Source organism: Sapajus apella, unplaced genomic scaffold, assembly GCF_009761245.1.
Source record: "Sapajus apella isolate SASKATOON/1434 unplaced genomic scaffold, GSC_monkey_1.0 scaffold140, whole genome shotgun sequence".
In the NCBI taxonomy this organism is placed as follows: Eukaryota; Metazoa; Chordata; class Mammalia; order Primates; family Cebidae; genus Sapajus; species Sapajus apella.
In genome coordinates, this window is record NW_022437080.1 from 2,653,862 (window position 1) to 2,667,676 (window position 13,815).

Below are 13,815 nucleotides of genomic sequence, written 5' to 3' on the forward strand. Positions count from 1 at the left end.
GATCTAGTCTTAGGACAGTGCACGATCATGAGGTAGGAGGGGAAGTGAAGTCCAGCAAAGGAGACCGAACGGAGGGAACCACAGGGTAGGAATGTAACTTACGACATGTTGTGTCCTGGAAATTACGAGGACAAAAATATTTCAGGGCGGAGGGAAGGATCAGGTGGATCACATGCTCTCTAGAGATCAAGGAAGATGAGGTCTGAGCAGTGACCTTTGGATTTGGCAAACGGGAGTCAGAGTTCTCAAGAAGAGCAATTTTTGTGTAATGACGGGGTAGAAGCATGTTTGGGAGCAAGTTAAGGAGAAAGCTGGGAGAGAGAGAGACATTACATATAAACAGCACTTTAGAGGCATTTGTTCTAAAGGAAGAGAAAAAAGGTATTTAAAGTGACATGATGTCAAGAAGATTTTTTTTTTCTTAGAGTTTTGCTCTTTCGCCCAGGCTGGAGTGCAGTGGTGTGATCTCAGCTCATTGCAGCCTCCACCTCCCGGTTTCAAGCGATTCTCCTGCCTCAGCCTCCCAAGTAGCTGGGATTACAGGCACCCGCCACCAAACCTAGCTCATTTTTTTATTTTTAATAGAGACTGTTTCACCATGTTGGCCAGGCTGGTCTCAAACTCCTGACCTCATGATCCGCCCACCTCAGCCTCCCAGAGTGCTGGGATTATAGGTGTGATCCAGCGCTGCCGGCCAAGAAGATTTTTTTAAGATGGGACAAATTAGAGTTTTGCATGTTAATGGGAATGATCTAGTAGAGTGAGAAGAATTGGCAATGCAGGTGAAAGTTGTGAATTCCTGGAGCAGTGTTTGAGGAGGTGAGAGTGGGTGAGATTTGTGTGTACCTGAAGAGGTTGACCTTTGCTAAAAGCATGGAGAGGAGAATACAGGGACACAGTGGAGGTGAAGAGATGAGGTGGTGGGACTTGATGGATATTTTCTTGTGACCGCATCTATCTTTTTCAGTAAAATAGAAAGTAAGGCCTTTACTGAGAGTACAGATGGTGGAGGAGGTATCTAGTGTTTGAGGGAGGAGAAGGTGTGAAGTAGTCATCGTGAGAGAGACTGATCTTAGCACATAGGATAGGGTTGTCCAAGCACATAGGATAGGGCAGTAAGCAGGACACTGTATCTCTCTCTGGTGACATTCAGTTGCATAGGTGCAGACTAGTTGGAGAATAGGGTTTAACCTTTTGTGCTTTTGCTAAGTGAGCACTATAAAGCAAGAAAAGGAAGGGACAACGAAGGAGGAAGAGGAATACAGTGATCACAGGGTTAAAACCTGGTGATGGGGGAGGAGAGACATGAGAGGGATGAGTGACTGCAGGAACATGGTTGGATGAACAGGTAATAGCTCCTTGTAGGCTTAAGGAGTATTTGAGGCTGAGTTCTGAGGGGAGGAACCTAGAAAGAGAGTTGGATTTACCTATGGAGTTGAATGCTAGAAATTGAGATTGAGTGTGAGGCAGTTTGCAGTCAACAGTGACAAGAAAGTTTAGGGTATGACTATTGGGAGTGGGCAGCAGAGTGGGTAGAGGAAAATAGGGCAAGAATATGGTAGTGAAAATAAGAGTTAAGGTGAGCCTTTAACATGATGTTTAAGTTCCTAGATGTGTAATTTATACAAGTTCAAGCAAATGTTTATATCCTCACAATGGATGCTTTTTATCTGGAGGTAGCACACTGTGCTAAGTGGGAGTGTGAGCTCTGAAACCAGACTGCCTCTGTCAGCTCCCAGCTTGCCCACTTCATACTTGTGTGACTTGTGCCACATTTTCACATCTGTGAATTGAAGGATAGTAATAATGCCTACTTATTCACATGATTGTTACACTTCTATTTCCATCTTATATGACCACACCTGTAATGGAGGCTAGGAAGTGCATTCTTTTAGCTAAATATCATTGTGTTCTTGTCAAAGGGACATCCTGGAACTAAGGAAGATGAGGATATGGGCTATTAGGGAGGAGTCTGCTGCTTCTGCCACAGAGGGCTTAGCACAGTGCCAGGCACATAGGAAGACTCAATAACGTTGGCTCTCTGTGCTGTCCGCTTAATCACTGTCTTTGCTGGAGGTAAGTAAAGCTTTCTGCTATGCTTGAGTTCTTACAGATGTGTGTGCTCCTTTTCCTGTGACAGCAGTTCCTCCGCTGGCTACCAACACTGTGTCTCCATCTCTTGCATTGCTGGCAAACAACCTGTCCATGCCGACAAGTGACCTACCACCTGGTGCCTCCCCAAGGAAAAAGCCTCGAAAGCAACAGCACGTGATCTCAACAGAAGAAGGTGACATGATGGAGACAAACAGCACTGATGACGAGAAGTCCACTGCCAAGAGTCTTCTGGTGAAGGCTGAGAAGCGCAAGTCTCCTCCCAAGGAGTATATTGGTAATGGTCACAGGCCGACTTGTCTTATGACGCTTCCCAATAAAGTCAGAGTCCAACCCAGAGGCTCGCTACATAGTCAGCTTCACTTATACCTCACTTACTGGAATTGAACTTTGGGGATTGTTGACAATGCTAATAAGTTGTTTAATGTCTTCTCTTTTAATAGATGAGGAAGGTGTGAGGTATGTCCCAGTGCGTCCAAGACCCCCCATTACTTTGCTTCGTCACTATCGGAACCCCTGGAAAGCTGCTTACCACCACTTTCAGAGATACAGTGACGTCCGGGTCAAAGGTCAGTTTCCCCAGAAACATTCGGTATTAATGCATGAAATTGGTATAACACTTAGCTGTGTTGTAATTATACTAAGAAAGAAAAACAGAACCACGGTTTTCTAGTTTCAAAAAAACCATACATTTTTGTTAAAACATCTTGAGACTTTAGTGTTTAAGTATATCCCATAGAACATAAAACTTAGAAAATTACCCTTTGCCCTAGAAAGCTGTGTGTATTTATCAGAATTGCAGTTTAAGGGTTAAGTGACAGCCTTGATTTTTGTAAAATCTGTATGTTAACAGCTCCGTAAGTACTGATGGAGGATGCCTGTGGCTTCCAGAGTCACTGTGGAAGAGCTGTACTGGATTACTGTGTAACACAGTTCTTAGTCCATAGTAGTTCCTAGGATGCCAAAATATACATGCATTGTAAGCATTTCTGCCAAAAGATCTTTTGTTTAACATATGTACGAAGCTCTTAGAGTGGTCTAGGGTAAGCCCTCAATAAATGTTTTGTTCTTGTGGAATCTGAGAATAACCTTTTAATAAACCCACATATGATTAAAAATGGCTAATAGTACTTTGCAGATACCTGCAAATATTTCTACTGATGGACTTTAAGTGCCGTTAATCTCAAATATAAGTACAAAGAAATGAGTTTCTAGATAATTGGTCACATTTCCCATTCTCTTACGTAAATTCCATTTGGAAACTGCTCTAAGGGTTTTCGTGAAGGTTCAAAATGAGACCAGCTTGGATGGAGTACTGACTAATTAAGCAGAAGTGGAGATGCTAGTAGTTCAGTCTCTGAATGGAAGTACAGAGGCGGCTACGTTTCCCAGCTTTTCTTCCTCACAAGTGTACTCTGAGGTTTGAAAAGAAAGTGAGATTTCCAGAGGTCAGGGAGTGTTGCCTTTTAGTGGAAATAGGATATGAACCACTGAACATGTCTTCATGCTGCAAGAATTTCATAGAAAAAATATTTAGGAATTTGCCTGGTAGCATTTTAAGCCACACTACAAGAGTCTTAATGCTTATTGGGACTTGCTCTTCAAAAACTATCTCAAGAAAGATAACTTGACAGCTGAAGGGTTTATGATCCCTAAATCTTCTATTTCAGTATATTCATACTAACCTCCTTTACACACTGCCTCTTGACTAGGAAACTTTAGTGCAGCTATTTTCCCTGAGCTATAAAATACATATAGATTATATGTGTAAATATATCAAGGTAGACTAAAACTCACAGGAGCTGGGCACAGTGACTCACGCCTGTAATCCCAGCACTTTGGGAGGCCGAGGTAGGTGGATCACTTGAAGCCAGAAGTTCAAAACCAGCCTGGCCAACATAGTAAAACCCTGTCGACTAAAAATACAAAAAAATTATCCAGGTGTGATGGTGGGCGCTTGTAATCTCAGCTACTCAGGAGGCTGAGGCAGGAGAATCTCTTGAACCCAGGAGGCAGAGGTTGCAGTGAGCTGAGATCACGCCACCACATGCCAGCCTAGACCGCAGAGTGAGACTGTATCTCAAAAAAAAAAAAAAAAAAAAAAAGGGAAGAAAAGAGAAACAGAAAAGAAGTACAGAAAGCAATAGTAATGTGGCAGACCTAAGCCTTAACATATTAGTAACTGTCATAAATGTAAATAGTCCAAACGTACCAGTTAAACACAGATTGGCAGAAATAATAAAAAAACACAATCCAACTATGTACTGTGTACAAGAAACTCACTTTGAATACAGTGGCATAGGTAGATTGACAGTAAAAGGCTAGAAAAATACACACAGGCCAGGCACGGTGGCTCATGCCCGTAATCCCAGCACTTTGGGAGGCCAAGGTGGGTGGATCACCTGAAGTCAGGAGTTTGAGACCAGCCTGGCCAACATGGTGAAACCCCAGCCCTACTAAAAATACAAAAATTAGCTTGCAGTGGAGTCACACACCTGTAGTTTCAGCTGTTCAGGAGGCTGAGGCAGGAGCATCACTCCAACCCAGGAAGTGGAGGTTTGCAGTGAGCTGAGGTCTCACCACTGCTCTCCAGCCTAGGGAACAGAGTGAGACTCTGTCTCAAAATATGAAAATAAACGAAAAATATATAAAATTCAAAAATTAATTTACAAAAGAGCAGGAGTGGCTATATTAATGTCATATAAAGTAAACTTCTGAGGAAAGAAAATTGCTGGAGGCACAGAGGGATATTACATATTGATAAGATAATCAGCTGACCAGGTAATGATCCATTTTTCTGCAGTGTCTTTTAAAATATAGGCAAGGACATTCCAAATTTATTTTATGAAGCCAATATTTTCATGCTATCAAAACCAGAGTATACAAATATAGAAAACAACAGATCATTAGTCCTCATGAATATAGATGTAAAAATGCATTAATAAAATATTAGCAAATCAATTCCAACAGTATATACCTTGACCAAGTAGAATTTATTCTTGCTGTACAAAGCTGGGTCAACATTTGAAAACCAAAGTAATTCACCCTATCGACTGGCCTTGTTAATTTCCTAGGGTTGCCATAACAAAGTACTGTGAACTGGGTGGCATTAAACAGTACAGATTATTCTCTTGTGGTTCTGGGGTCATCTAGAATAAAGGTCTAATGGGGTCATGCTCACTCTGAAAGCATTAGAGGAGAATCCTTCCTTGCCTCTTTGGTTTCTTGTGATTGCCAGCAATCTTTGGTGTTCCCCGGCTTGCACCTGCACCACTACAGTCTCTGCCTCCATCTTCAAATGGCATTCTTCTGTCTCTCCTATCCTCCTTTCTCTCTCCTTCTCTCCTTTTCCTTTTCTCACTCTCCCTTCTTTATTTTTCTCTCTCCCTTCCTCCTTGTGAGGATACCAGTCATTGGATTTACAGCTCACCTTAATCCAGTATAACTTCTTAACCAAATTACATAACATTATCATTATTACTATTATTTTTGCGATGGAGTCTTGCTGTGTCCCCTAGGCTGGAGTGCAGTGGTGCGATCTCAGCTCACTGCAACCTCTGCCTCCCAGATTCAAATGATTCTCCTGCCTCGGCCTCCTGAGTAGCTGAGATTACAGACATTCACCCTCCACCCAGCTAATTTTTTGTGTTTTTAGTAGAGACAAAGTTTCACCATGTTGGCCAGGCCGGTCTCAAACTCCTGAACTCAAGTAATCCACCTGCCTTGGCCTCCCAAAATGCTGACATTGCAGGTGTGAGCCACTGCACTAGGCCTACATTACATTCTAATATAGTCACAGGTATCAAGGAACTTCAATATATCTTTTCGGGGGAAACCAACCCACAACAAAAGCTAAAAAAGAAAAATCACATGATTATATCAATCAATATAGAAAACTTGACAAAATTCAACACCTTTTCATGATAAAAATGTTCAAAAACAGAGGAGTTCTTACTGGATTTGATAAACTCTGCAGAAAACCATCTAACATTATGCTTAATACTGAAAGACTGAATTCCACCTGAGATTGGCAAAAAGACAAGGATGTCTTCTCTCAGCACTCCCGCTCAACATAGTATCAGATTTGACTACACAGTAAGGCAAGATAAAGAGATGAAAGTAACACAGATGGGAATGAAATAAATGAAATTGTCTCCGTTTGCAGATGACCTCATGGTCCAGATAGAAAATGTCAAGGATTCTCCCAAAAATACTCCTGGAACTAGTAAATGAATTCAGTAAGGTCACAGAATACAATGTCAGCACAAAAATCAGTTATTTTTCGAGTAGCTGGGACTACTACACCTGGCTAATTTTTGTATTTTTAGTAGAGTTGGGGTTTCACCACGTTGGCCAGGGTGGTCTCAAACTTCTGACCTTAAGTGATCCGCCCACCTCAGCCTCCCAAAGTGCTAGGATTACAGGCATGAGCCACCGTGCCCAGCCCATAGCAAGGTTTTTTAAGACATGGAAAAGCTTATTCTCATTCCTGTGCCTCTCCATATGAAGTTTAGAATAAGCTTCTCTATGTCTTAAAAAAAAAATCCTTGTAGTTCCTTCAGCGTCCTCAGTGTGCAAGTTATTTTCAATAAATTTGCTAAGTGTTGAGCCATTTTATTTTTTTTAATATTTGTCTTTGTCTTAACTCTCCTCTCGCGGTATGACCATCACATGTATAGGTTTTCTTAATGATGCCCCACATTTCTCTGCAGCACTATTCACTTTTCTTTATTCTTTCTCAGTTCTTTGGCTTTCATAATCTCCATAGATCTATCTTGAAGGTGGCTAATTCTTGTACTGGCGCAAAGCAATTGTTGAGCCCCTCTGGTGATTTGTACATTTCAGCTATTGTGCCTTTCAACTCCAGAATTTTTACTTGGTTCTTTTTTGTTATTTCTCTTCTCTATTAGTGTTCTCTATTTCATGTGTCAGACATCTCACCTTCCCTTACTTCTTCAGTCTTGCTTTCTCTTATGGCTGTGAACATGTTTATTATGGGATTTTGAGATCTTTTTCTGTTGAACATGACATGGTCATTCTCACAGACACTTTCTGTTGCCTGCTTTGTTTTCATGAGTATGGGTTGTACTTTCCTGTTTCTTTGCAAGCCTTGGAATTTTTTGTTGGAAACTGGACTTTTTAGATAATGTATTGAAGCAGCCAATTGTTATTTGCTTGTCTATTTGCTCAGTGACTGACTGGATTAATTTAGCGACATCTAGCTGCTTCAGCCCCCATTTGCACATGCATGTTCTGCTTCTGGTGTTGCTGCTCAGGGAGGCTCACCTCTGCACATGCCCACAGTCAACCTATGATGACGGTGGCTTTGGTGGGCTCTCTCCTTCACTCTTTTTTTTGAGACGGTGTACCACTGTGTTACACAGGCTAGAGTGCAGTGGCATGATAATGACTCACCACAGCCTCAACCTCCTGGGCTCAAGCGATCCTCCCACCTCCGCCTCCCAAATGTCTGGGACCACAGGTGCACGCCACCATGCCCAGCTAATTTTCGTATTTTTTGTAGAGATGGGGTTTTACCATGTTGCCCAGGATGGTCTCAAACTCCTGGGCTCAAACGATCTTCCCCAGTCCTCACCCCCACTCCCTCCCCCAAGTCAGCCTCCCAAGTGCTAGGATTGCAGGCATGAGGCACCACGCTGTCTCCTCCACTCTTTCCCTCACCTTACCCAGCTGATAAAGCCACTAATTGCTGCCTGTTTTCTCTAATGTTTTCAACACTGCCCTGGAGCACAAGTTCCTCTATAAAACGAATTCAGTCAAATTGTAATTCCCTGGGCAGAATAGTTTCTGATGTCAGTGTTCCGTGTTTGTTCTGCCCTCAGAAAGGCTCCCCCAGCTCTCTTATATTTTGTTCTTTCCTTCAAATTAGCCTGTACATAGTCTAGGCTATATCTTCATTAGTTCTACAAATCTACCCCCAGTTCACTTCACCATAGCCTCCACTGTTCGTGGGAGCACCTTTAGGTCTGAACTTCTTCACACTCTTGCAAATGGACTCAGTTGCTTCAGAAAGAAATTAAAAGGTATCTGTTTTACAGCCCACTTCTTCTGGCAAAATGTTTGAGCCAGGGCCTTAGAGATGGGGGAGGCCCTGGCTTGGCATGTGGCAAGCTTTTCTCTGAGTGACAGCCCTGCTTTAGGAGGTAGCACTTAGTGGAGGGGAAGGAAGAGAGTAAGTAGCCTGGAGTCCTCTTGGCTTGCCTTCCCCGTAAATGAAACCACTACCTCAAGTAAAGAAGTTCTTATTGCCAGGTGCAGTAGCTCATGCCTATAATCCCAATAGTCTGTGAGGCCAAGGCAGGCAAATTGCTTGAGCCAGGAGTTCAAGACCAACCTGGGCACATAAGAAGACCCCATCTCTACAAAAAATACAAATGTGAGCCCAGCATGGTGGTGCACACCTGTAGTCTCAGCTGCTTAGGAGGCTGAAGTGGGAGAATTGCTTTAGCCTGGGAGCCAGAGGTTGTGGTAAGCCAAGATTGTACCACTGCTCTTCAGCCTAGGTGACAGAGCCAGACTATCTCAAAACAAATAAATAAAACCTAAATTTTTGTTAAAATGATGGCATTTAGGCTGCTTGAACACAAACCATTTACCTTTTTAAACACTGAAATATACTTGTTTTTATTTTTTATGGTTCCAGAGGAGAAGAAAGCTATGCTGCAGGAAATAGCTAATCAGAAAGGAGTATCCTGTCGTGCTCAAGGCTGGAAAGTCCACCTCTGTGCCGCCCAGCTACTACAGCTGGTAAGTGGAGTTCTAGCAGTTGTTCATCATGCTGAAGAGAGGAGAAGACACTGGAGATAGCTGAGTTCATAGAACTTTTCAAAAGTAACTCTGAAGCATTCCCAGCTAACATGGGTAGTGGTAGAATTTTTACGTGTACTATGTAATATAATCACTGTGTCAGTTACATGTGATTATAATTGAAGTATATCTGAATTCTGGTACCCAGATCCAAAATATATGGAACAACTGTGGTATAAGACCTAAATTTAAGATTCAGTGAGATGGCTGGACACGGTGGCTCAAGCCTGTAATCCCAGCACTTTGGGAGGCCGAGGCGGGTGGATCACGGGTCAAGAGATCGAGACCATCCTGGCCAACATGGTGAAACCCCGTCTCTACTAAAAATACAAAAAATTAGCTGGGCGTGGTGGTGCGTGCCTGTCATGCCAGCTACTGAGGAGGCCGAGGCAGGAGAATTGCCTGAACCCAGGAGGCGGAGGTTGCGGTAAGCCGAGATCACGCCATTGCACTCCAGCCTGGGTAACATGAGTGAAACTCCGTCTCAAAAAAAAAAAAGATGCAGTGGGATGTGTTATTGTGACATCTGAAATAGGGGGACCCTTAAACGGCCTAACCATGAGGCCCTCCTCCTCACTCTGCTCCCTCGGATGAAGTCTCCTAGGCAAATAATCCTTATACCACAGGGACCAGGCACACAATTCCTGCTCCTCACTGAGTAATGGGCTCCAGTTCCCTGCCAGCTTCCAGTATTCCAATATTACTCAGATAAGCCAGTCACACACATCATCATTCAGAGACCAGGGCCTCTCCTCTCCTGTTCTTTGTTGTTGTTGTTGTTGTCGTCGTCGTCGTCGTCCAGGCTGGAGTGCAGAGGCACGATCATGGCTTACTACAGCCATGATCGACCTGCTGGGCTTAAATAATCCTCTCACCTCAGCCTCCCAAATAGCTGGAACTACAGATGTGAGCCACTGCACCCAGCTGATTTTTAAAAATTTTTTGTAGAGACGGGGTCTCACTTTGTTGCCCAGGCTGTACTGTGTCTTCATTTTTAACAAACAAGTTTAAAAAGTTAAATTTTTTTTTTAATAGAAAAAACAGGGCCAGGTTCAGTGGCTCAGGCACGTGATCCCAGTAGTTACGGAGGTTGAGGCAAGACGATTGCTTGATCCCAGAAGTTCAAGGCCAGCCTGGGCAACATACTGGGATGCTGTCTCTACAAAGAAAAAAAAATTAATTAGCCAGGTGTAGTGGTGCACACCTGTAGTCGCAGCTACCTGTAAGGCTGAGGTAGGAGAATCTCTTGAGCCCAAAAGACAGGAGCTTCCCTTAGCCATGACCGTGCCACTGCACTCCATCCTGGATGACAGAATAAGACACTGTCTCAAAAATAAAAGAGGAAGAAAAAGTTTATAAAATAAAGATATAAAGAAAGAAAATATTTTTCATAACCGTCCAACAGTGTCCAAAGTTGTTCAACAATGTGTCTTTTAAGCTAAGTTTTATTGCAAAAGAGTCAAAAAGTTTAAAACAATTTAAAAGTTTATAAAGTAAAAAATGTAGAGTATACTAAAGTTAATTTGTTATTGAACAAAGAAGAATATTTTTAATAAATTAGTGTAGCCTAAGACACAGTGTTTATAAAGCCTAGAGTATTTGTACGGTGAGGTCTTGGATCTTCACATTCACTCACTCCTCACCCACTGACTCACCGAGAGCACCTTAACAGTGTTGGTAAGCTCCATTCATAATAAGTGCTCTATATAGGAGTACCATTCTTCATCTGTCATGCCATGTTTTTACTGTATCTTTTCTGTATATAGATATATTTAGATACACAAATACTTAACGTAAATACATCAATTTCCCACACTATTCATTGCAGTAATGTGGTGTACATGTTTGTAACTGGGCTCTATCATATAGCCTAGGTATGTGGTGTGGTGTTCACACAAAAACTAAATTGCCTGAAGACACATTTCTCAGAACATATCTCTGTCATGAAGTAGTGCATGACTATATTTGTGACTCATAAACTGTTAATCTTATCTGTCCAGTGTTGGATCTTATATGTTTGGCCATTTCTATAACCCTAGGGCAAGAATCCCTCCTTCAGCAGCTGGGTGAAGAGGAGGCAACAACCTCATAAAGTTTTTCCTTCTTCGCCTGTAATCCCAGCACTTTGGGAGGCCGAGGTGGGCAGATCACCCGAGGTCAGGAGTTTGACACCAGCTTGACCAACGTGGAGAAACCCCTTCTCTACTAAAAATACAGAATTAGCCGGGCATGGTGGCTTGCACCTGTAATCCCAGCTACATGGGAGGCTGAGGCAGGAGAATCACTTGAACCAGGGAGGCAGCGGTTGCAGTGAGCTGAGATCTTACTATTGAACTCCATCCTGGGCAAAAAGAGTAAAACTCTATCTCAAAAAAAGTTTTTCCTTCTTTTCAGTAGCAGTGATCTGAAGAACATTGTTGTCAGTATCTAAAAAATATAGTGCCTTGGCTGTTTTTGACTTAGCAAAAATCATTTCTATGAAACTTTCTTGTTGCCAAGGCTGGAGTGCAATGATGTGATCTCAGCTCACTACAACCTCCACCTCCTGGGTTCAAGCAAACCTCCCTCAGCCTCCCAAGTAGCTGGGGTTACAGGCATGCGCCATCGCACCCAGCTAATTTTTTGTATTTTTAGTAGAGATGGGGTTTCACCGTTTTGGTCAGGTTGGTCTCGAACTCCTGACCTCAAGTGATCCACCTGCCTTGGCCTCCCAAAGTGCTGGGATTACAGGTGTGAGCCACTGTGCCCAGCCTCTTTACTGTTTTTAAACCTTAGTATCTTAGTCCTTAGGAGAAAGCACGTTGTCACCCAGACAGCTCTTAAGCAGTTTACAAAAGTGATTCAGTGTGGGTTCATTTGCCTGGGGTTGACATAGAAAAACATCTCTGAGGTCATGATATCCTCCCTTTTGTGTGCTGCAGACGAATCTTGAACATGATGTCTATGAAAGACTTACCAACCTACAGGAAGGGATTATCCCAAAGAAAAAAGCAGCAACTGATGATGATCTCCACCGAATAAATGAACTGATACAGGTTTGAATGAGCCCCTTCCCTTCTGATGATCCACTTTATGAAGCTGCCTTCTATAAAGTCCTACTTCTTCCGTTTCCCCGTGTCCCTCATATCTTCAGTAAAAACATGTGTTTCAGCCTGCACTACTGAGAAACAAGAAGACATTTTCTCTCTGTGGAAGCCTCCACATAGCCTCTGCCCAAAGGCAAGCAGTTTTTTAAAAGCTGTACTATCCTCATGGTCATTGATTAATGATGTAATGTCTTCTGTTTCAGGGAAATATGCAGAGATGTAAACTTGTGATGGATCAAATCAGTGAAGCCAGAGACTCCATGCTTAAGGTTTTAGATCATAAAGACCGCGTCCTGAAGCTTCTTAACAAGAATGGGACTGTCAAAAAAGTGTCAAAATTGAAGCGAAAGGAAAAAGCCTAGACCCAGAAGAATCGGGAGATTGGAAGCAGAATTTATGAAGAATGATAGTGGGGGTGGGGGGAGGGTTTTGGTTATTTCCAAAGTGGAACATTGAAACAAAGGAAGTGTTCCTTCATTCACATCTGAAAGAGAGGGACCCATGGCATCCAGTGGCATGAAAAGATCAGAGCGTCTGGACACAGTGAGCCACCTTCTTGCGTTCAGGTGCACCCCTGTTAAATCTGCCCTGTGTCCTAAGTGACTTCGGATGCGTTAGTGTCCACCAGTTGGAAGCAATGACAAGGATGGCTGGCTGATGTTTTTCAGCCGTCCGGTTTATAGACTGTATTTATATAGTGGATTCCTGCAGGCCCCATACCGAGCCTGGACTGAAAGCATCCACTCGGACCATCTGTTATCTCTCTACACTGAAAATGAAACCTCTTCCACCCACCCCATTCGGTTCTTCTGCCTGACCTTCAAATGCCCATGTTGGCCTTTTACAGCAGTGCCATGGCACCAAGCGAGCTGCCACATCTCACACTCTAAAGGGTTTGAACTATTAGTTCTTGTCATTTTTTAAAAGAACCATTCCCATGTGAAATTGTTAGATCGTCTGTCTTGCGTGTGTCAAAATTGGGTTTTTGTGGAGGTTCAGAGCAGGCAACACCATAAGTTGCTCTCAGATCCTTGTTCTGAAGTACAATCTTGATTATCTGTACTTCTGTAGCTGGTGTGATGCTGTTAATTGTATGTACCACACATCTCCAGACGTTAATAAAGGACTCAGAGGTTTTTGTACATGCGCAGTTTGCATCTTCTTGTAAAGTGAATCAGTGCCACACTGACCTTCACTGAAACATTTACTGTGCTTTGGTTTCTTACATATTGTTGGGATCCTACTTCGTTCGTTGAAGTTTTGCTGTTCGCATAGAGTTCCACTTATCAGGGTAGTCTGAATATGCTACAGTGGTAAAATCTATTGGATTTTTGGCTACCTTAAATATGAGCCTGTATTGTGGCCCTGTGCGGATATGTAATTGGAAATTGCTTCAATTATAAGACTGTTAAGGCTGCCGTACTGGAGGCGGAGATTTTGGGCAGCTGGATCCTGTCCATAGGTTGCTCTTCCTCTGAACTAACCTGAGTAGAAAGGTAGCTCAGATTGGCTTCCTGTGGGCACAAGACCAGCCATCTCTGGCCTCCATGTGACAGACCAGGAAAGATTTTTCTCAAAGGCTGCTGCCTCTGCGGACAAGACATGACCACCCTCCTTCCTTAGGACACGTACTTTCAGCCACCAGGTTGGAGCTAGATCTCTTCTTTGTTCTGACCTGAACAGATGGGCAGTGTTCCATTTCTGCCCTGGCCCTTGGGACCAACGCCACGGCTCACCTGAGACAGCCTTCCTCATAGTGGAATGGTAAGCGGTCATCTGTAGGACTGGG

The 13,815-nt window shown here is 43.1% G+C and overlaps 1 protein-coding gene across 12 annotated transcripts in view; it reads left to right on the forward strand.

The window, feature by feature from the left end:
• The window catches only part of SAP130 (Sin3A associated protein 130), an 87,588-nt gene extending 74,419 nt beyond the window's left edge, over nucleotides 1–13,169 (forward strand). For 4 of the 12 annotated variants that reach the window (XM_032263969.1, XM_032263965.1, XM_032263966.1 and 1 more), the window contains exons 17-22: nucleotides 2,141–2,389; nucleotides 2,556–2,681; nucleotides 8,777–8,880; nucleotides 10,980–11,078; nucleotides 11,862–11,975; nucleotides 12,230–13,168. In XM_032263969.1, coding sequence (XP_032119860.1) covers nucleotides 2,141–2,389; nucleotides 2,556–2,681; nucleotides 8,777–8,880; nucleotides 10,980–11,078; nucleotides 11,862–11,975; nucleotides 12,230–12,388 — 851 coding nt within the window. In that variant the 3' untranslated portion in view covers nucleotides 12,389–13,168. Of the gene's footprint in view, nucleotides 1–2,140; nucleotides 2,390–2,555; nucleotides 2,682–8,776; nucleotides 8,881–10,979; nucleotides 11,079–11,861; nucleotides 11,976–12,229 lie in introns of all 12 variants that reach the window. The other 8 variants (XM_032263975.1, XM_032263976.1, XM_032263977.1 and 5 more) reach the window with 3 other exon arrangements.
• The last annotated feature ends 646 nt before the right edge of the window (nucleotides 13,170–13,815 follow it).